The sequence below is a fragment of the Leptopilina heterotoma genome, unplaced genomic scaffold, assembly GCF_015476425.1.
Source record: "Leptopilina heterotoma isolate Lh14 unplaced genomic scaffold, ASM1547642v1 Lhet_44, whole genome shotgun sequence".
Taxonomy (NCBI): Eukaryota; Metazoa; Arthropoda; class Insecta; order Hymenoptera; family Figitidae; genus Leptopilina; species Leptopilina heterotoma.
In genome coordinates this window covers 991,967-1,014,146 of record NW_025111084.1, presented here as the reverse complement: position 1 = coordinate 1,014,146, position 22,180 = coordinate 991,967, and the positions used below count along the sequence as shown (strand labels likewise).

General features: G+C 23.9%; 3 protein-coding genes across 7 annotated transcripts; all 3 read left to right on the top strand.

Moving 5' to 3' along the window:
• Positions 1–44: 44 nt before the first annotated feature.
• Positions 45–6,758, top strand: LOC122506857 (solute carrier family 35 member F5). Of its 2 annotated transcripts, none has more exons than XM_043619233.1 (9): positions 45–298; positions 1,612–1,830; positions 2,033–2,170; positions 2,505–2,561; positions 3,034–3,297; positions 3,916–4,098; positions 4,938–5,251; positions 5,664–5,909; positions 6,053–6,758. In XM_043619233.1, exons 2-9 carry the CDS (start codon positions 1,669–1,671, stop codon positions 6,120–6,122), a joined length of 1,434 nt encoding a protein of 477 aa, XP_043475168.1. In that variant the 5' UTR covers positions 45–298; positions 1,612–1,668; the 3' UTR covers positions 6,123–6,758. The 2 variants fall into 2 exon arrangements, with proteins under 2 accessions (XP_043475168.1, XP_043475169.1); XM_043619234.1 differs by lacking the exon at positions 45–298 and adding an exon at positions 339–456.
• A 2,007-nt stretch (positions 6,759–8,765) lies between these two features.
• Positions 8,766–16,939, top strand: LOC122506855 (myb-like protein X). 4 transcript variants are annotated; one of them, XM_043619229.1, is made up of 8 exons: positions 8,766–9,809; positions 10,085–10,210; positions 10,276–10,434; positions 10,645–10,958; positions 11,047–12,247; positions 14,036–14,253; positions 14,619–14,809; positions 16,806–16,939. In XM_043619229.1, the coding sequence occupies exons 2-8, from the start codon at positions 10,089–10,091 to the stop codon at positions 16,812–16,814; spliced, it is 2,214 nt and encodes a 737-aa protein (XP_043475164.1). In that variant the 5' UTR covers positions 8,766–9,809; positions 10,085–10,088; the 3' UTR covers positions 16,815–16,939. The 4 variants fall into 4 exon arrangements, with proteins under 4 accessions (XP_043475164.1, XP_043475163.1, XP_043475162.1 ...); XM_043619228.1 differs by lacking the exon at positions 16,806–16,939 and adding an exon at positions 15,163–15,399; XM_043619227.1 differs by lacking the exon at positions 16,806–16,939 and adding an exon at positions 15,146–15,399.
• LOC122506856 (inosine-5'-monophosphate dehydrogenase) lies at positions 16,887–22,134 on the top strand. Its single transcript, XM_043619232.1, has 2 exons — positions 16,887–17,398; positions 19,406–22,134. Exons 1-2 carry the CDS (start codon positions 17,072–17,074, stop codon positions 20,645–20,647), a joined length of 1,569 nt encoding a protein of 522 aa, XP_043475167.1. The 5' UTR covers positions 16,887–17,071; the 3' UTR covers positions 20,648–22,134.
• Positions 22,135–22,180: the final 46 nt, after the last annotated feature.

Sequence of the window (22,180 nt, the reverse complement as noted above, 5' to 3'; positions counted from 1 at the left end):
AGTTACTAAGCACCTGGTGGTTGATTATTGTACTATTATACGTCATCTGTATAAAATTAAAGATGGCCGACAACGATTGTTGTTTTCGATAAAATGATATACAAATATTGAAATATTTCTGTATTTATGAGTTCGGCGAAAACATATAATCCACAATAATACAAGTTAACGATAACGTTTTATAATACTTTACTATGTTTTGTAATTTATCGAGTTTGTCAAAGTACTGTAATCAAATCGTTTTGTGATGTGATCCAACTCTTATAACGAAGACGACATTCGGTGTGTTATCAGTGCGGTAAGTATAATTTTTGTGATTAGATATCGTTATTCGTATCCAATCTGTCAAAACCATTATAATTGAGAGCTGAATTTTAGTGCGATTAAGTGACTTTTTTTTGCAAAAGTTTTATTTCAATTAATCATCGAATTCTTTTGTCATTGGAAAAAAAAGAGGTATACGCTCCCACCGTGTTCTATTTTTTTTCAAATAAATCTCTTATTTTTTAATTAAATGTTTCTTTAATTTTTCACTTAATGGTTACAATCCGTTTTTTTTACATTTTTTTGTAATAACTGTTGTGAAAAAAATTGACAATAATAACTAATAGGAGGAATTTTTACTTGTTTTTCACTTTTTAAATCTTATAAATAGCTTTTGTAATTAAGTATCTATCAGGCAATTAGTGATCTAATCTAATTATCATTTTCATGAGGGTTTTTTAATTCTTTTTATTTTCCAGTCACTTCGATTATTCGTCATCTTTATTTATTATATTAGTCATTAAAATTTTAAATTAGAAAATATGGCATTATTTTTTGAAAAGTTTACAAAAAAAAGAAATATGGTTGTAATTTTATGTTGACAATAATGAACTTTTCACTATTATTTATTATTAATATTACTATTTTATTAGAATTTTTATTATTAGTATTAATATTATTATTTTTAGTATTATTGTTGTTATTGTTTAAATAATTAAAATTTTTGTTCGTCTATTTTAAGTTTTTGACAGAAACTTGAAATTTTATTACCAAAAATTTTTAATAATTATTAAAAATAGAAAATATAAATAGTGTCTCGCTAAATAAATATTTTATTTTATTAATTTCATTTAAAGTAGAATGGAAAATAATAATTGATAATACAAAACAATGTACTTTCCTTTTGTAAGAAATATAATTTGCCTTTGTAATTACAACCAAAGAAAAATTAAAAACAACAATTTTTTTGTTCTTACATAATTGTCCCTCTCATTTGAAAATCGAGGAAGAAATTTATTCCTGCTCTATTGTCCTCTTGATTGGTGAAAGCAAACTCCCTTTATTCTTAATGAACATTCTTTTCTAAATTATTTTTAAAGTTTATCTGGTTCTCCTAACAGGACAAAAATATATTGCAAAAAAATGCTATAAACTGTTTTGTTTTTATTAATTTATTTGAAAATAATAAAAATTATTTTTTTATTTATTTTTTATTTCAATTTTTGTTAAATTATAAATAAATGCAAATGTGAAAGAAGTTATCAATTAATTAGTTCAATTAATTAGTTTTTTTAAAGTTTTTTTTAATTAAAATTGTGTTTAATAAAATGAATTTTATTTTTTTAGTGACTATTAATGGTGACATGATGTTGTTAAAATTGACTGGAGCGTAGAAGAAGGAACATGAGTCGAGCCAGAGAACTACGACAACGCAGACAACAATGGATGACGGAGCATCCCCGAAAGCTCGCTGGGGAATTAAACAGATCACAAAAATTCGTCCTGGGACTCGCTGCATTACTGATATTCGACATAATCTGGGTTTTCAAACTGGAAGTGCTAAAGGTACATACAGATAAATATTAATTGCAAAAATTTACCAACTTAAATTTTAGTAAAAGAAATACCTGAAAATAATTTCCGGGAAATATTGATTATAATTAATTTTTAAGAAATTAATTAATGAATTATATTTAAAATTTTTTTTTTTTACATTTTAATTATATTTCAAGAAGGAAAAATCTTAATTTATAAATTTTCCCTTTAGACACTGTACAGAGGACCAGAATTTGAAAAACCATTTTTCAGTACCTATGTCAGATCGTCAATGTTCACATTATATCTTCTTGGCTTTTGCTTCTTTCCCCCTTGGCGAGATCAATGCAATCGTCCAACAACTTATATGGTAATTATTATTTTAATTTGAATTAAATTCCTTAAATAAAAATTATGCGTAGCTTATTTAATAATAATATTTAGTAAAGAAAAATGCCCAAAGATCGTTCATAACCGAAAGGCACGAACTATGTGGAAATAAATAATAATAATAGTATTTGATATTTAATAATTAAATTTAATTCTATTAATATTTAATATTATTGAAGTTCGTTAAATAAGTAAAAATTAGAAAAAAATATTATCGACCCAAAGAAAAGACTTTTACTTTATTTAAAAAAAAGCTCTTTATCGTTTGGAAACATTCCAATCTCGTAAAATTTATTGCCTTTTTTTCATTCTAGTATACAGATCCAAATGTGGAGGATGATAACTTTTATTCGGAAGCCAATACAAGTTTGGTAAGTATTTGCCACTTTTTTTCCATCTCTCCAAAACATTCCACTGGGAAATACGATAAGTGGATAACAAATAATCAGCAACGACTACACTTGACAGTAGTAAAACGCAAAGTTATTAGAAATCAAATAATTTACAAACAAAAGAGAAAGAAAAATTATTAAAATTTTTTTTTTCTTACAGTTTAAATTATATTTAATGTATTTATTTAAATTATATTTTGAGATATTTATCAAATTTGTAATAATTTCATTAATTTTCATTTATTATTTATTTTTTATTCTTAATTATCAAAAATAGTTAATACAATAAATATTTTAGTTAATACTTAAAAATAGATACAAAACTAAAATAATTATAATAATAAAATGAATGCAACTTTGTGCTATTTATTTTAATTATCATATTTACAGTGGAATAAAATAAGTACCATGTGAATAGTAATTTACGTATAAAATTTTTATTTCCTTTTAGAGTGATCCGACTTTTGTGCCGATAAAAACTCCAGATCAATGCGATCGTTCGTCGGGAACGGAAAGTGATGATTCGTCGATAAGGTCGGTGAGATTTAGTAAACTCGCTGAAGTACGTCATATGTCGGAAACTGTCGCAACAGAAGCCGTTTTAGCGAGATTGAGTTATCAGGCGAGTGTGCGAGCCGGTGAATATGCAAGGAGGCAGGCCAATAAATTTTCTGCACAGAAAGTGGCAAAAATCGCTCTCGTATTTTGCTTCTTGGTGAGCTGAAAAGCATTATTCTTTATGAAAACAAAATTTTAGTCTAATTAAATGATAAAATCATGAATTTCGTTTTTTCTTCAAATGAAAATCAAAAAGGAATAAAATTAATTAAGTTTTATTAGATTTTTAATTTATTTATTTTTGTTAGTTTTTATCAGATGAAAAAATTGATTTTAGTAAAAAAAATAGTAGAGTATAAATAAAAGGTTTCGTGTTGAATTTTCGGTCTAAATGGTAATTATTGAACAAATAATTTGTTACCACTGGCAACAAGAAACGTGTTCTATTTGAAGAAACTGAAATTAAAAATTAAATGACGTTGGAAGTAGCAATTTAAACCAACGCTTAAAATAGTAATTCAAATTTGCCTTCTTAATTACAAAATTTGATTAATTATTACCTAATTATTTTTTTTATTATTTTTCTATTATTATTTATTTATTATTTTTTTATGATTTATTTATTATTAATTTAAATTTAATTTGAATGATCTAATCTAAGCAAGATTAATTTGATATTAAATAAACAGTAAACTTGATAATTTATTGGAATAATAATTATAGTTGAAAATTATGTTTATACGGAAATAATTAAAAAATAAATGTTTATTTTCAGTGGTTCATCGCAACGTACACGAACCAATTGTTATTAAATGAAGCCGGAACAGGAATTGTCACTATTTTGTCTTCATTATCTAGTTTATTCATCCTATTTCTTGCCGCATGTTTCCCGAATAACGCGGGAGACAAATTTACATTATCCAAATTGGTTGCAATTTCCATCAGCATTTTTGGTCTTGTAAGTAACTTTTTTCTATTTTGATTTCTGATTTTATTATTTTCAATTATCAAGAGTAATTAAGTATTTGTATTTTCTAATAATAATATTAATATTACGTTCTTACTTTATTTTCCGTTTTTACTTAAATTTTTTAAATTTTCCTATTTTTCGAAAATATATCGAAAATTTTCTTTTTTGAACTAAAATCGTATTTAGAAAAGAATTTCAGGACTCGAACCAGGTCCGTAAATCCTCTAAAGGTCCGTAAATTTTCTTAAAGTCCGTAAAAGTCAGTTTTTTTAAAAATAAAGTTCGTAATTTGATTGAGAAAAGACGCAAAGTTCCTAAATTGTACGATATAATTTGGAGAATTTTAGAGAAACTACAAATGATTGGAAAAATTCAATTATTTTCAGAAGTAATAGAATTCTTCGCAGAAATTCAATTATTATGTTTAAAATTTTTTTTAAATTCCCGTCAAAATTTCAATTATCTTTAGAAATTATTAAATTCCTCTCCAAAATTCAATTATTTTCAAAAAGTTTAATAAAATTCTTGGCAAAATTTCAATTATTTTCAAACATTTTTCTTAATTATTTAAAAAAAATTAAATAAAATTCTACGCAAACCTTCAATTATTTTCATAAAATAATAAAAATTTCACAGGAATTCAATTATTTACAAAGTTTTTATGTTTTTTAGTTATGAAAAATTTAATTTATAGTTTTAAGTAAAATATTCTTTTATTTGACTTGGACTGGTTATATTTTTATTTTTGTCAGTAATTGCTCCGTAATATTAATATTTAAAATAAATAAAAAATTAATAAATTAAACTTTATTGAATTATTTTTGCAGATTCTAGTTGGACTTTCGGATTTTACAATAGAAACGAGTAGAATACCAACTAGTATAATTTTAGCTCTAGTCAGTACATTAACGTATGCAATTTACATTGTATTTTTAACAAGAAAAGCGGGTAATGAAGAAAAGCTCGATGTACCAATGTTCTTTGGTTTTGTTGGCTTTTTCAATCTAACCCTATTGTGGCCTTTATTCTTCATTCTTCATTATGGACGATGGGAAGAATTTGAATGGCCCTCTCATCATCAATGGACAGTCCTTATTGTCAATGGACTTTTTAACTTTCTCAGCGAAATTATTTGGCTCTGGTAAATTTTATTTTCTTCTCGAATGCAATATTTCTTTTCTTTTTCATATTAAACATTTTTTTTATTATAAATCCTAATTGAATTTTTATTTATTCTTTTTTTTTGCCTACCAAAAATTATTTTTATTTATTTTTCCTATTAAGAATTATTTTTGCAGTAAAAATTCTAATTGAATTTGTATTTAAATTTAATTTAGTGTTTGAATTTAATTTAACAGTTTAATTTAATTCAGCGATTTGATTTTATTTAACAGTTTAATTTAATTCAGCAACTGATTCAATTTAGAATTTTAATTCAATACCGCATTTTGATTTAATTTAGAATTTTAATTTAATTTAGCATTTTATGATTTATTTAAATTAATAGATAAAAAGAGTAGTGAATTAATTACTGTTTCTATTTTTACTTGAAGGAGCTGTTTTTTTACTTCGTCCCTTATTCCAACACTGGCTCTTGGACTCACGGTGCCAATGTCAATGATGTTAAACGTTTTTTTAAAGAAGCATACATTTTCCTGCATTTTTTACCTTGGGACAATTCCAATGATTTTGGCATTTATAATAATTTCCCTATTATCTTATTACGATAATTGGGATCCAGTATTGGATTTGTTGAAAAGACTTTATATCTGGATCTGTCGCAGGAGCAGAGCAATCAGGTAATTTTATATATTTCTATTATTATTTTTATTATTAATTAAGAAAACTATTATTAAATTTTGTTTTACAATATTTAATAAAAAAATTCGTAATTATAATCGAGAACAACTTATCGATTTTCCTTCTTGTTGATCATTATTAGAATACCAGATTTGGAAGCTGAACAGACCGAATCATTGATCGGCATGAACAGTGGAGATCATGAAGCTTAAATTTTAAAAAGACAATAATAACAACAACAAATACACACGGTACTTAAGTTTTGAAAGCACTAACGTGAAACAATAGATCTTTTATTGTATCTAGATTTTTTACGAGCTTTTCCATTAAGCACAAAAAAAAGAAAGAAAAAAAACAGCAACAATGATTTTGACATTTAATATTACAATTAGATTGTACTTAAAAGAAAAATACAGTCAATGGTATTAGAGATTCCAAAAGCGTTTATCCTCGAAACTTTGTACATCTTTTTGAAATCTATTTTTCAATGTCAATATTTATAATAAACACACTATCGAGACATTAATAATTCAAGACAAATTTTCGTCCAAAAAAAATGTATTTTCGACGAAAAATGTCTTTTAATGTCTCTCCTTGCACTTATCAGAAATATTGATTATTGATTCAAGAAAAAGAAAGAAAGAGTACCAGAAGATAAAGATGTACATACAGCTATATTATTTTCTATAAATTGAACTGAAAGTGTAAGAAAAAAGTCATTTTTTTCTCTCTAAATCATTAAAATTTGATTGCAAATTTTTATTCACTGTTAAAATGAAAAAAAAAGTATAAATGTTGAGCTTTTTCAGAGATATAAATTACAGAATTATAAAAAAAAGAAAGGAAAATGAAAATAATCGAATGTTTCGAGCGATTTACGACACAATAATCAAGTCTGAAAGTGAAAGAAACACAAATCTATAATAAAAATTAACAAATGAAGAAAAAGGAAATAATTTACACAAAACAGAATAATAATATTACAAAAAATATTAATCTACATTTTAAGCTCAAAATCTAGAAACTACGTAAAATATTAAATTACGTGAATTGAATTACAAAATACAATATGTATCTTACGAGATGTAATTTTTGACCACATTTTATCCACTTTGCTGTTTGCGTCCTGCTGTGTTATACTTATATATATAAACAAAAAACTGTAAACAAGATTTGGAATCGATGCACAAAAGAATCGAATTTTGAAAATTCTATTCAACAATCATTACAAAATTTCACTTCAGGAAAATATGATCAATATTTAAATATCGAACTTTTGATGAAAAGATGATAATTATAAATGGATATTTATAATAAATTAAAACGAAATGATTGTTAATAAATAAAAATAATTATCGACACAAAATTCAAAATCAAATTTTAAAAAAGTTAAATTTACACTACAGAAGAAAGAAATTTTCAACAAAATTCGATTCTGTATTTGACAAAAAATCGTTCCCGAATCTTAAATAAAAAAAAGTGATTCTTGTATACATATTTGTAAGAATCTTTTTCTTATTTAAAAATTGAAACCTGATCTTCGATATAAAACTGTTCTTGCAAGTATTCTTATCAACTAGAACTGATTTTATCGATTATTCAAATTTCCATTTTTATTCAATTATAGATAAGGAATATAATTTTCTTTTTACTTCATTATTAATTAGTGAGTTTTGTTTAATTAAATAATTTCATCATAATTATTTAATTAAATGAAAACATGACTTAATTCAATAAGTGCATAATTTTATTTAATTGATTAAATACATGACTTTATTTAATTAAATAAATACGTAATTTTTTTAAATTAAGCAATAATTTATAATTTTATTTAATTAAAGAAAATCTTTTAGCTTAATTTTAATTTTATTGACAATTATGTACTTAGTTATTTTGACAAAATTAATTTTAAGTCTAGTTTAATTTTTTGACGACATTGTTAGTGAGATATAGCTTTATTAATTCCTCTTTTGTTTTTCGTTAAAGAAAAAAACATGAAATTTTTTTCTATTAATTAATTGTACCTACGTCGGAAAAATTACGTCGACAAAAAATGTGTATATATAAAATTGTTTTAAAAGAAAGAAAATAACGATCACAATTTTCTAGAAAAAAAAGTGATAAAAGAAATGAAATCAAAATCTTGGAAAACTGTGAAATTCTAGTCAAATATTGAATAATTTCTTTGAAATTCTCAAAATGTGCAATTATCTGAAACATTTATGATACAATCAAATTTTTTCAGTAGAAACAGAAAATTAAATGCATATTAATTATTGTTTTCCGTTAAAAAATCTCTAACTTTTATGCTGGAATTTAGAAAAATTATTTATTAGTAGAAATATTTAATTTTAATCGCAGTCTTTTTGTGAAGAATTTCCAAGTTCTTTTAATTAAAATTCATTTCGACAAATATGACATTTATTAAAATCATTCTGATTTAATTTATCATTTGCTTTAATGTAAATAATTACAGTAATTTAATTTTCTCAATAATTTTACTAAATTCTCGCATTTAATATTCAAAGAGACTACAAGCGGTGATATTCGAAATGATTTTAATGTCGATGAAAATTAGTAAAAAAAAAAAATTTATATTCGTGAGAATGTTTTTATACAAGCAAAAAAAAAAAAAATGAGAGACGTTTGAATATTTTTCACAAACAAAATTTCCAATTGAACGAGATTTTTGTTGAAAACAATCCGTTTGAATATTTGATATAAACATTTTTTTTTTGTTTAGTCAATTTTGTTTTGAAAGTAAAAATAAAATTCATAAAAAGTAAAAATAAAATTCGTGAAAAGTAAAAATAAATTAGTGAATTAGTAAATAAATTAAATGTTAATAAAAAATTGTTTCTATACAAAGAAAAAATTCTATTTTTTATTTAAAAAAATTCCAAATGAAAATAATATTCAAAAGTCTCTGAAAATGACTACTTTTTCATTCCAAAATTAATTGAAAATACTTCCTAAATATTTATATAACATTTCCCATTTTATTATAAAAAGTATTGAGTAATTTTTTGGTCTACAGCAGAAATAGAATAAGCTAGCTTGGTATTGTGATAATAAATACGAATGTGGTGCGCAAAAAAAAAAAAAAAAAAAACGAGACAATTATGCAAAAAAAAGAAATATAAAATCCTAGTTTACAGACTATAATCATGTTATTGAATGTAACTGTTCCTTTATAATGGTGTATATTTGATGTAAATATTCTGTATAATTGCGCTTTAAAAAGAAAATGTGTACACGATGTATAAATTATCTCTTTCTTTATAAAGAGAGAGAAGAGAGAGAGAGAGAAAGAAAGTACGATTAAAGAAAAAAAAAAGATGAAAACAAAGTGTTAAAAATTTTTATCTCTTAACAGTTGACGATCGAATTAATATGACAGAAACGGTTTTTTTAGAAAATTTAGTTGACACATGTGATTTTATTTTTCAATTTTATTTCTGTTAACGAAGAAGAGAAGAATTTTTATTGTTTTCTTTTTTAAATTCTTTAAAAATCAGAATTAAATGTCAGTTCTCAAAGGGAAATCATGGCATGTCATGAGAAATTAAATTTCAAAAGTTTACCAAAAGAACCTCACTGTGATGGTAGAATAAATTCTCTATCGTCGTTTAAATATGCGTCGAGTGGAGAAAATTTAGTAACAAATGGAAAATTCCATGTTGGCAGTTTGCGGTAAGTTTTTTGATATTTTTTAAAATCTTTTTTTCCTTTCGTTTTAAATTTATTTTGTTTTTTAGAATTCCTGCCGATCCATCGTGGCCAAAAATTCCACAACGCCGATTACCTGATAGTTTCGGCGATATTGATCAATCAGGAGTTGTCACAGTAACTGGAACCCCAAGGAGAAGTCATTCCATTGTCAGAACACCAAATTCAGTGTAAGACGAATTTTAATACAGAAACAAAATTTTTTTTTTACTAAATTAAAATTTTTTATTTACTAAATTAAAATTTTTTATTTAATTAATTCAACTTGTCTATTTTTACTTTGCGTTTTAAAAACTTTTCTGCTTTTTTAATTGTTTTAAATCGTTCTTTATTTTGTTGTTATAAAATTCTCGAAAAGAAAAGAAAAGGAAAAATAAAATTAATAAGAAATTATTAAGAAGGGGAGATTTTTTTTTGTTAATTAATTTGTAATTTTTGTTGCAAGATCGATGAAGGGAATTTCGTCCAGGGAAAATGTTGAGTCGTCAATTTACAATTCGGGATATAGTTGTCAATCGATGCCATTGCCATTGAGAAGAAGACCCGGAAGTGTCGATCCACGTTTCAAAAAGTTTGTTTTTCTTCAGCGAAAAAATGAATAATTTTTGTCTATTCATCGTTGTCTTTTGTTTTTAGAGTCACTTCCGTCAAGAGTCAATTAAAATCGATAAAAAATGACAATAATCAGGAAACTGCAATGGAAACGACGAATTTAGTCAATGATTCTTCAAATCCAGTGAATCTTGAGAAAACAAAAGAAAATTTGCCCTCGACACTCGAGAAGGATATTAACGTGTATATTTTGTCTTCTACAATATTTTTTTAATTTACTTTTCTATTTATTTGATCTTTTCTTTTTTCTTTCTTTTTTAGTTTTTTTTTTAATTTCCTTATTTTTATGTCAAATAATTTTAATTATTATACTAATAATTTTATTTAATATGCTAATAATCTTATTTAATTATCTTAAATTTATTTTTATTATCGAAGCATTTTCTTCAACAGTGAGAAAAAAAATCAACGGGAGACAAGAAAGGCAGACGAAGAAATAAAGGAAGAGAAAAATGACATTAACAAGGAAGCATTAAAAATAGAAAAAGATCTCAGTTTCACTTTGAATTGTGAGAATCAGCAAAATGAAAAATGCCTCTTAAACAATGTAAGCCAAGAAGTTGACAAAAACATTCGTGAAACGACGACGAAAGCAAATTGTGAATTTCAAGAGGAGGGAGATAAATCTTTAGAAACTCGTCAAGAAATAAGAAAAGCAAAGGGAAATGAAACGGAAATAAAAAAAATTATTGATCTTCTTCCAGATGGTAAATATTTCTATTAATTTTTCCCCCCATTTTTTCAAAACTAAATTTTCTTTACAATTTATTTTAATATTGTATTCTTTTGAAACAGGTATTTCCCTGAAATTGACGAGTAATTCAAAGGAGAAATTGGAAAAAAATGAATCATCAAACGGAAAGACAATAGAAGAAAAGAATGAAGCAATTTGTTTTTGTAGGACAAAATCAAAAAGCAAATCGACAATCCCCTGTGAAAAATGTTTAGAGAAAATTGAATCAAACTACTCGGAATCAATGTCAAACGATGAGCATTATAGAATTCGTTGTAAGGAACATAATATGGACGATAAGGAAAGTTTTTTTCCAGCGACAACTGATTCTGAATTAATAGACAACGAGGCAATGTTGATGCAATTAAATAGAAAAAAGAAATTTCGGAATTATTACAATTCGGAGAGTAATTCAGCGAAAGATTACGAATTAATTGACTATTTTCAAACGCATGGGGATTTTTATAAATATCGACAGTCAATCGATTTTTCCGATCTTGATGAGAAACGGGGGAAATTCATCATTGACAATCCAAATTTAAAGAGTAAAATAAAATCCGAACAAAATTTAAGTCACGGCGTTTGGCAAAATTTCCGTAATTCCGAGCCAGTAATTTCTCAAAATCAACGTCGATGCGCAACATCGTATTCAAAGAAGAAAAGTGATTGTTCACATGGAAAAGATGAAATGACAGATTCGGAATTTGGATTTCTTTGGACTGAACAACATCGAACGAGACGAAAATCAAGTCATGGTTATTCAAAGAAATTAATTGACGAACGAAGAATAAGATCCTGTGATTTTGAGAGAAGAAATATTTCACCACGTTTACAAAAAAAGGACAATCATTCTTTGGATATTTATCAAAATTCTGAGGGATTTATGGGAAAGTTTAATAATAATAATAATACTACTAGTAATAGTCAAAAATTCTATCAAGATGTGAATAATGTAAAATCGATTGATTCGAATAATCAGGAAGTGAATTCACCGCGAACAGAAACTGATATTGTTTCGGAAAAACCAAAGAGAATACCATATAAAACACAGAAGCTTCTCAGTAAAAGTTATTGGGAATATTATCGAAAATTGAATAAAAATAAATTGAATGAAAATTCTCAGGAGGAATGCTTTAATCAAGATGGAATTAATAAGAAACGGGGGAATTTGACAATTTATGAGGAACAATCGGAATTAAGTCCTCCGGAAATTCGTACGCTAAAGAGATGCTCCGTGCTGTCGAGTATGATTAATGAAAAATTGTAAGTTTTTAGTTTTTATTTTCAAATATTTATTTAAATTTTTGAATAATTTGAGATTTTAAATTAAAGAAATTTAATTATTAACTAATTTACTAATTAATTTGAATTATTTATTGTTTTCAAAAACTTTAATAAAATTCTTCGCAGGAATTCAATTATTTTTCATGCAATTTCAAAAGAATTTCTCAAAAGAATTCAATTTTTTGCAATACAATTTCAATAAAATTTCTCAAAAGAATTAAATTATTTTGAAAATTTTGATTAAATTCTTTATGAGATTTAAAATATTTTCATTTCAAAAATTTTAATTAAATTCTTAACATTTCAATTACTTTCATAATTTAAAATTTTTTTGCAATTATTTAATTGTGTTGAAGAATTTTTATAAAATTCTTCGCAAAAATTCAATTATGTATGTATTTTGAAAAATTTTGATTAAATTCTTTATGAGAATTAAAATATTTTCAAAACAATATTTTAATTAAATTCCTCGTAAAAATTCAATTATTTTCAAAAATTTTAATTAAATTCTTAACAAGATTTTCATTATTCTCATAATTTAAAATTAATTTGCAATAATTTAATTGTGTTATATAGAATTTTAATAAAATTCTTCGCATAAATTCAATTAATTTGAAAAATTTTGATTAAATTCTTTATGAGAATTCAAATATTTTCAATACAATTTTAATTAAATTCCTCGCAAAAATTCAATTATTTTCGGAAATTTTAATGAAATTCATAATAAGATTTTAATTATTTTCATAATTTAAACATTTTTTTGCAATAATTTAATTGTGTTAAAGAATTTTAAATTTTAATAAAATTTTAATAAAATTCTTCGCAAACATTCAATTATATATTTTTTTGAATTTTTGATTAAATCCTTAATGAGAATTAAAATATTTTCAATACTATTTTAATTAAATTCCTCGCAAAAAATCAATTATTTTCGAAAATTTTAATTAAATTCTTAACAAGATTTTAATTATTCTCATAATTTAAAAATTTTTTGCAATTTGAAAAATTTTGATTAAATTGTTTATGAGAATTGAAATATTTTCAATACAATTTTAATTAAATTTCTCGCAAAAATTCAATTATTTTCGAAAATTTCTAATTAAATTCTTAACAAGATTTTAATTATTCTCATAATTTAAAATTTGTTTGCGATAATAATAATAAATAAATAATAAATAATTTTGAAAAATTCCAATAAATTTCTTTATAAGAAAAAAATTTAATAAAAACTTTGAAAAACTTTCATTCTTTTGCTAATTAATAAAATTCTTCGCAGGAAATTTAATATTTTGGAAAATTTGGATAAATTTCTTTATAAGAATTCAAGTATTCCAGATTCAAAATTATAAGTGAAATATTTTTAATTGAAAAAAATTTAGTTTAATTAATTTTTGGTATTTATTATCATTAATATTTTGTTGTTGTTTTTTTATTATCATTTGTTTAATTTTTTTGTTTTAATTATTTGAAATTGTAATTTGAATTCAATTGAATTGGAATTTAAAATAGAATTTATTTATTAACTTTTCTAATTGAATTAAATTAAATTGAAATTAATTGGAATTCAAAATTAAATTTATATTTATCTGAATTAAATTGAAATTCAAAATGAAATATTTATATTTATATATTTTTTTAATTGAATTGAATTGGAATTCAAAATGAAATATTTATATTTTTCCTAATTGAATTGAATATTGAATTAGAATTCAAAATAGAATTTATATTTATTTTTTTAATTTCTCTAATTTATGGCTTTTTTCACAGGGATTCGGATTCACAACAAATTTTGTCTTCGAAACGGCCTTCAGCGAATAGCGTCAAATTGTTAGAAGATAATGAACGCGCAGATGACTTTTTTGCTAATCAAGTCGAATCCGTGATGCCTATGAGAACAAATGATGGATCCAGTGTTTCCTCGAGATCAGACAATAGACGGAAAAAATCACAAGTTGATATTAAACTCATTAAACTCAAAACCATTGGTGAGAATTTCATTCATCGATCACGCAGTTAAATAGTTAATTAATAATTAATAAGGTCGACAACTTCTTTTTAGTGTCGAATTCATATAATTAATTACAATTCGTTTTTAATATTATTATTATTTATATTTTTATTGATTTTTGTTTTTAATTTTTCTTTTTAATTTTAATTAATTACACTTCGTTATTAATATTATTTTATTATTATTTTTCATTTTTATTTTAATTAATTATTACAATTACTATCATAATTATTATTTTATTACATTAATGACTAATAATTTATTTGATTAATATACAATAGAAATAATTTTCTTTTTCTTAAGTTTGTGAATAAAAAAATTAAATATTAATTTATTTTTCAGCCTTCTTTGGAGTTCTAATGTACCTTATAATCATATTTCTTCCGATGTTGTACGACCACATTTTCCATGAAGATTACGACGAGTACGCTGATTTGACTTACATTGAATTGGCTGTCGATTATGTAATGTCCTCTTATCGTGAAGCATTCAATGGAATTATAGAGTTTGTTAATAGAATACTTTATCGTCCGGTAAGTGTTTTTATAGTAAATTAAATTAATTTCCTTAATTTTAATTTAATACATTCTTAATTTTCAATTTGAACGGATTTATTAATCCCTAGGTAACTAATTTAAAATTAATTAAAATTTATTTTAATTTAAAATTAATTAAAATTTATTTTAATTTAAAATTAATTAAATCTAAATCAAATTAAAATCTAAATATGTAATATTTAATTGTTAATTTCATTTAATCTTCTTGATTTTAAATAATTTATTGTTTAAATTTTGCACAACTTTTTTTTTATTTTTCTTTTAATTTTAAGAAAAATTTGATTGATTCAGATGACACTGAACTGTTTGTAGTTCTTTATGATTTTCAGCTCACATGTAAAAGGTGTAACGGGATTGTTTAAATTTATAATAGGCATCATTCTTCCCTTTCGTTCATAGAAATAATATTTTTAATTTGATATCCCTTATACTCGATATTTTTATGCTAGACGCAGATTTACTCTTGTTATTATTTGCAAAGTATTTGTATTTCCGTTATTTGTAATTAAAACAGCAAATTTTTACATTTTACAGGTTTTTTTTATCAATTATTAATTAATCGAGCAGTGACAAGGCAATTTTCTTTCTCTTTTTTTTTAATTACAATCATTACAATTTCGTTTTTTTATTGAACAAGAATAATTTTATTAAAATACCAATGGAAATAAATTTAATTATAACAATTAGAGATCAAATTTAAATCAATTTAGAAAAATTATTTTAATGATTAATTTAAAATTTTTATTTTCGAATTAATTTAATAATAATTTTCATTACTTAATTTATTATTTGAAAACAATGAAATAAAAAATTTATTATTTTTTATTTAAAAGTAATTAAAGTTTCATTACTTAATTTATCATTTGAAAAATATAAAATCAAATATTTATTATTTAAAAAATAATTTTAAAAATTTTTATTTGATATTAATTTATTATTTTAAATTAATTATTTGGTATTAATTTTTTACTTAAAAGTAATTAATTATTAGATATTATTTTTTTCATTTAAAATTAATTTTTTTATTGCTTTTTAATTCAATGTAAATTAAAAACATGTTTCCTTGAAAAAATCTCTCGTAAAGTTCAGTGCATAAAAATACATTGTATACATTTTTATTTTGCCAACGATAAACAATGAATATCTCTCAAAGAGAAAAATAGTATTGTAATTCTATACCTTTAGAGATAATAATATTTTATTTGAAAGATATCTTATTATACATTTTTATACTTTATTTACAGAATCTAAAAATAGATTCAATTTACATTTTTTTTTTAAATTTATTTTTAATAAACGTGATGAAATTAAATTTTTATTTACGTATTTATTAAAAAAATCAAAAAAATTAATTACTTCATTAATCAAAATTAAATAAATAATTAAAATATTATTCAGAATAATTTTATAATTAAAATTATAAATTTTTTAAATTCAATAAGTGAAATAATTTTTTTTTATTATTCACTGACAGTTTTTTTTATATAAATAAATTAAAGAAATCTTTTTTGAAAAATTATTTTTAAACATTTTACTATTTTTCCTTTATTATAAATTTATAATTAACGATTGATTTTTACAATTTATAACATCGAGTAATAAATAAATTTACAAAAAATAGATATTTCGAGTTATTACTGTTTTTTAGTCATAATTATATTTATAATAAAATTACAATTTTGACATTGATTTAAATTTTCGAAAAAAAACGTGGCGTTATTTCCCGCCAACATTGATACCACTACCAGAATATTATAAGGAAATAAAAGTTTGAATCTATTTCTTTTTTTGGAATAGAGTATTTTCTGTTATTTTAAAAATAAGGGAATAAATATTTTAAAGATAATATTCGTTAATCGTTTAATTGATTTAAATTCCTTTGGTGTAAAAATTAAAAGTTAGGATTGACCTTCAACGTCTTCAACGGATTTTAGGGATTTTAATTGCTTTTAATTACTTTGGAAAAATGTAGAGGGCCTAGTGTTTAACGATTGGCAACATTGTTAAAAATGTCAACTTCGCGGTACTTCGCGCACGTTACTCTCGGTCATTTCGTCCTGTGAAGTGTCAGAAGAAACATTGGAGCAATTTTCTTTAAAAGTCTGCCACGTGCTATAATAGAAAAGAAAGAAAATCTCAAAATACACAAAGAAAAAATATTGAATATAATCAATAATTGATTTTAATCTACTCGTTAAATTACTTTTTTCTTAAATTAGAGTAGAAAAATTTTGTAAAATGGCAGACTATGTTATTGGTAACGCAAGGCCAGCCGATGTTCCGGTTCCTGATGATGGTCTTTCGGCAGCTCAATTATTTTCCAACGGAGAAGGATTGACTTATAATGATTTTATTATTCTTCCCGGCTACATTGATTTCACTGCTGACGAAGTGGATCTTCATACAAATTTGACCCGAGACATTGTCCTTAAAGCACCATTGGTATCCTCGCCGATGGACACTGTCACTGAATCCGATATGGCCATCGCAATTGCTCTTTGTGGAGGAATTGGAATTATTCATAGTAATTGTACAGTTGAATATCAGGCCAATGAAGTTCACAAGGTATAACTTTTATTTTCTTCTTTTTTTATCTAAAAAATAAAACTTTTCATAGGTTACATTCATTTTGGAGCAGATTTGATCTTTTTTTTACAACGTTTACAACTTTGTCACATTTATCTTGTGTAAATATTTGTTTTTTTTTATATTTTATTTCTAATTATAAAGAGTCATTGATTGGTGAATTAAACTTTGAGGTCTTAAAGCGAGAAATTTTTTCATTAAATCAAAAATGAGAATTATAACTCGATTTTAAGGTTATGAATTACGAATGTTTATATTTTTTGTTACTTTACATTTTTTTCCTTTAATTTTCAATCTGAGAATTATCGATAATTATTTATATTATATTGTTTATTTTAAGTTTCTATTTTTTCAGTATTTTTAGAATATTTCTATTTTTCTCAGATTTTATTTTTTTAATTATATTATTTTCGAATTTCAGTTTTTAATTAATTTTTACGTTGAAGTGAACGAAGTAAATTTAATCAAGCGAATAATAATTATTTTTATTTCAATAAATAGAATTTTCAGTAATTATTCAAATTAAATTGTTTATTTTAAGTTTCTATTTTTCCAATATATTTTTATTTCTACTTTTCTCAGATTTAATTTTTTAATTTTCTTTTTTAATTTAATTTTTTAATTTTATATTTATTTAATTTTCTAATTTTATTTTAAAATTAAAGTAAATAGGTAAATTAAATTAAACAGCTAATAATTTTTATTTAATACAAGTAAATTTGTTTTTAGTTTCTTTATTAATCAGTTTTTTATTCGTAAAGAAAAATAAATTGAAAAATAAAATGCGCAACATGAAAAAGTAAATAGTGAAATGAAAAAAAATTGTACGTTTGTAATTCATATCAGATTTATTTTCCATGACCTAATTTAATTATTTCAATCCGTAACTGATTTAATATTGATTTTCAAAAGCTTTTCACCTTAAGAAGACCTTTAATCAGAGATCAATTCTTTCCACAAAGTTTGTAAGTGAAAATATATATTTTTTTCTCACTAGTTTGTTAATAAATTAAATTGATTGTAGAAATATTGATTCTTTCTTTGATTATTTTTAAAAATTTGTTTTTGACAATATTTAAACTTTACAGAATATGAAATTGAATTTATTTAAAAATTCAATTATTTTCCAAATTTTAAATAAAACTCTTTCAAAACATTTAATTATTTTCAATTATTCTTCGAAACAATTCAATTATTCTTATAAATAATATCATTCTTTGGAAGAATTCAATTATTTTTATGAATAGTAAATAATAGTAAATTTTTTAAAATTTCAATTTTAAATGAATTTAATTAGAAATATAAAAAAACTTAGATTTAAAAAAAAATTTTAAAACTAAAATTCTTCCAAAATTAGTTAAATTTTTTAATATATATTTAATTGATTATTAAATATAATAGTTTTATAGAAGTATTTTTGTTAAAAACACCAAAACAAACTGAATTTTGAAGCAATTACAAATGATTGCAGAAATCCAATTATTTTCAAAAGTAGTAAAATTCTTGACAAAATTTTAATTGTTTTCAAAAACTTTCCTCAATTCAATGATTTTTAATATCTACAACTTTAATAAAAATTCCTAAAAGCATTCAATTAGTTAAAAAAAATTTTAATAAAATTCTACGCAAACATTTAATTATTTTCATAAAATAATAAAAATTTCACAGGAATTCAATTATTTACAAATTATTTTTATATATTATTCAATTATTTTTATAAATAATAACATTTTTTACAGGGATTCAATTATTTTCATAAATAATGAAACTCAATGCTGAATTTCAATTATTTTTAATACTACAATTTTAATCGAATTTTTCGAAAAATGCAATTATTCCTAAAAATTCTATTAAAAGTTATTAAAGAAATTTAATTATTTTAATAACCTGTAAAAGTCAGGGAATTTGAAAAGAGCAAAAACGTGGCAACCCTGATTATTGATTTTTTTTTTATTTGAATTTAACAATTAAAATTTTTGTTCTTAGGTGAAAAAATACAAGCACGGCTTTATTCGGGATCCAGTGGTGCTCTCGCCAAATCACACAGTGAACGACGTGAAGAAAGTAAAGGCACAAAATGGATTTTGCGGTGTGCCAATAACTGAGAATGGAAAAATTGGCGGCAAACTCCTTGGAATAGTGACATCGCGTGACATTGATTTTCTCGAGACAATAAGTCAAAATAACATGAAACTCGAGTCGGTGATGACGAATCTCGAAAATCTTGTGACAGCAAAATCAGGTGTTTCACTGCCCGAGGCAAATATGATTCTCGAAAAATCGAAAAAGGGAAAATTGCCAATTATCAATGACAAAGGTGAATTAATCTCTCTAATGGCAAGAACCGATTTGAAGAAGAATCGCAGCTATCCGAATGCGAGTAAAGACAGTAATAAGCAACTTTTAGTTGGCGCCGCTATTGGTACACGTGAACAGGACAAAGAGAGACTTGAACAATTGGCGAATGCCGGCGTTGATGTTATTGTTCTCGATTCATCGCAAGGAAATTCGAAATTTCAAATTTCAATGATACGATTCATTAAATCGACATATCCACAATTGCAAGTGATTGGGGGTAATGTTGTGACAACGAGACAGGCGAAAAATTTGATTGAAGCCGGTGTCGATGGATTGAGAGTTGGCATGGGCTCGGGATCAATTTGCATCACTCAGGAGGTGATGGCCGTTGGACGTCCTCAGGCAACGGCTGTTTATAAAGTCGCAGAGTACGCGAGAAAATTCGGTGTTCCCGTGATTGCCGACGGTGGAATACAATCGATTGGTCATATTATCAAGGGTTTGAGTTTGGGTGCAAGTACCGTGATGATGGGTTCACTTCTTGCTGGAACATCGGAGGCGCCTGGTGAATATTTCTTCAGTGATGGCGTGCGATTGAAGAAGTATCGGGGAATGGGATCAATTGAGGCAATGGACAGAAAGGACGCAAATGGCACGGCGATGGATCGTTATTTTCACAATGAACAGGATAAATTCAAGGTCGCGCAGGGCGTTAGCGGTTCAATAGTCGATAAAGGTTCTGTTTTTAAATTTATACCTTATCTTCAATGTGGAATAAAGCATGGATGTCAGGATATTGGAGCTAAATCAATATCATCATTGAGATCAATGATGTACAGCGGTGAATTGAAATTTGAAAAGAGATCATCGTCCGCACAGCAGGAGGGAAATGTTCATAGTTTATTCTCGTATGAAAAGAGATTATATTAATTAACAATTTTTTTTTTCTCGAGATTAAGGGAGTATCTGCATTATATTGCAATTTACTTGTTTTGAAAAAACGGGCGAATTACAAAATCCAAAATATTTCTTGAATAGAATAATCTATAGATTAGAAAATAACTTTGACAATTTGTACAAACTTTTTTTTGTAATTTTTGTTAAATTTTTTCTCCAGATTTTCTCTTTTTTTCTTAATTATTGGATTTTTTTTTGTAATATTGAATTTTGATCGTTTATGAAGAAAGTTTTATTTCTATTTAACGTCTTAAAGTTTTGGAAACTTTTTTGTTTTGTTTTTAATGACGAACTGTTACAGACTAAAATTTAGTCTCATCGGAGAGAGTAGAATAACAGTTAGATAAATGTTTTAAGTGACAATGAGGGAGAAGGGATTTTTCTTTTACAAAAATTCCTTCCTTTTACTGCGATAGAAAAAATGTCTTTGTCTTTATATGTCTGTATGTACTTATGTAAAGCTACCAATGAACCTGAAATATTTCTACACATTATCGAATAACAATATTAAGTTAGGAGATTTAATAGTTTTTTCCTTGGAGTCTTTTTTCTTTGATGATCGAAAGCAATTAAATTATGATAGAATTGATTTATTTTAAATTAAAGAGAATTTATTTTTGAAAAATTATTCGATTGAAATTAATAATTAACTGAATTATCAGAGACAAAAATACTGTCAGTCAATCATGCCAAATTATGGGAACAGTTTTTTTTTCTTTTTTCTTTTATAATGTTACCTCCATTTTTTGCATTTTGTCTTTTACTATACATCCTGAATTTATTGCTTAATTAATCGTTGAGTGATAAATAAAAAAGTAAATAATCAAATTCTCACTTTTTATCGAGGATTGGAAATAAGTTTTATTATTAATTTGTGAGTGTCCTTTTTATGAATGACAAATGTGAAGATTTTCAAATATTGTTTTATAATATTCTGAGAAGAAAAAATGTTTTACAAGAAAAAGAAATAGTTATCTAGAGAAAATATATTTAATACATTTAACCAGTGAAGAATTTCCACTAAGAATATAGTTATTAATGGCATTTTATTATTTTTCTAAATACAACTTTTTAAAGTAGTATAATTTACTTTACCGAAATGAATTTGATTGTTTTTATTCGAATATCCTGTAGTTTATATTTCAATTAACTTTTTAATAATTAAATTATATTTTTTATCTATTTCAACATTGCAAGGGTTTTTCCTTTAAAGTGCCATTATTAAATTTTAAGTTGGATGTTGAATGCTCGATCTTCGTTGGAGTTGAATTTTTGTAAATTTATTGAATGAATGGCAAGTTTATAATTTTTACTATAATCTTAACATTGTCTACGATGTGTAAATTTTAAAAAATATATTATACATATTTCATCCAATATACATATATTTTTTACAGACAAAATGATATAATGTCAAAGAAAAACATTTAGAATAAAATTGTTCTTGGTGTTTTATCAAACTTTGTTTTTTTTTTTATTAAATCTCTACTAATTGTTTTTTTTCCT

Coding starts and splice junctions, on each gene's coding strand:
- LOC122506855 (XM_043619227.1), top strand. CDS start 10,089: ATGAAGGGAATTTCGTCCAGGGAAAATGTTGAGTCGTCAATTTACAAT. Junction 10,211..10,275: donor GTCGATCCACGTTTCAAAAA/GTTTGTTTTTCT, acceptor TTTTGTTTTTAG/AGTCACTTCCGTCAAGAGTC. Junction 12,248..14,035: donor AGTATGATTAATGAAAAATT/GTAAGTTTTTAG, acceptor CTTTTTTCACAG/GGATTCGGATTCACAACAAA.
- LOC122506857 (XM_043619233.1), top strand. CDS start 1,669: ATGAGTCGAGCCAGAGAACTACGACAACGCAGACAACAATGGATGACG. Junction 1,831..2,032: donor TCAAACTGGAAGTGCTAAAG/GTACATACAGAT, acceptor TTTTCCCTTTAG/ACACTGTACAGAGGACCAGA. Junction 3,298..3,915: donor CTCTCGTATTTTGCTTCTTG/GTGAGCTGAAAA, acceptor GTTTATTTTCAG/TGGTTCATCGCAACGTACAC.
- LOC122506856 (XM_043619232.1), top strand. CDS start 17,072: ATGGCAGACTATGTTATTGGTAACGCAAGGCCAGCCGATGTTCCGGTT. Junction 17,399..19,405: donor AGGCCAATGAAGTTCACAAG/GTATAACTTTTA, acceptor TTTTGTTCTTAG/GTGAAAAAATACAAGCACGG.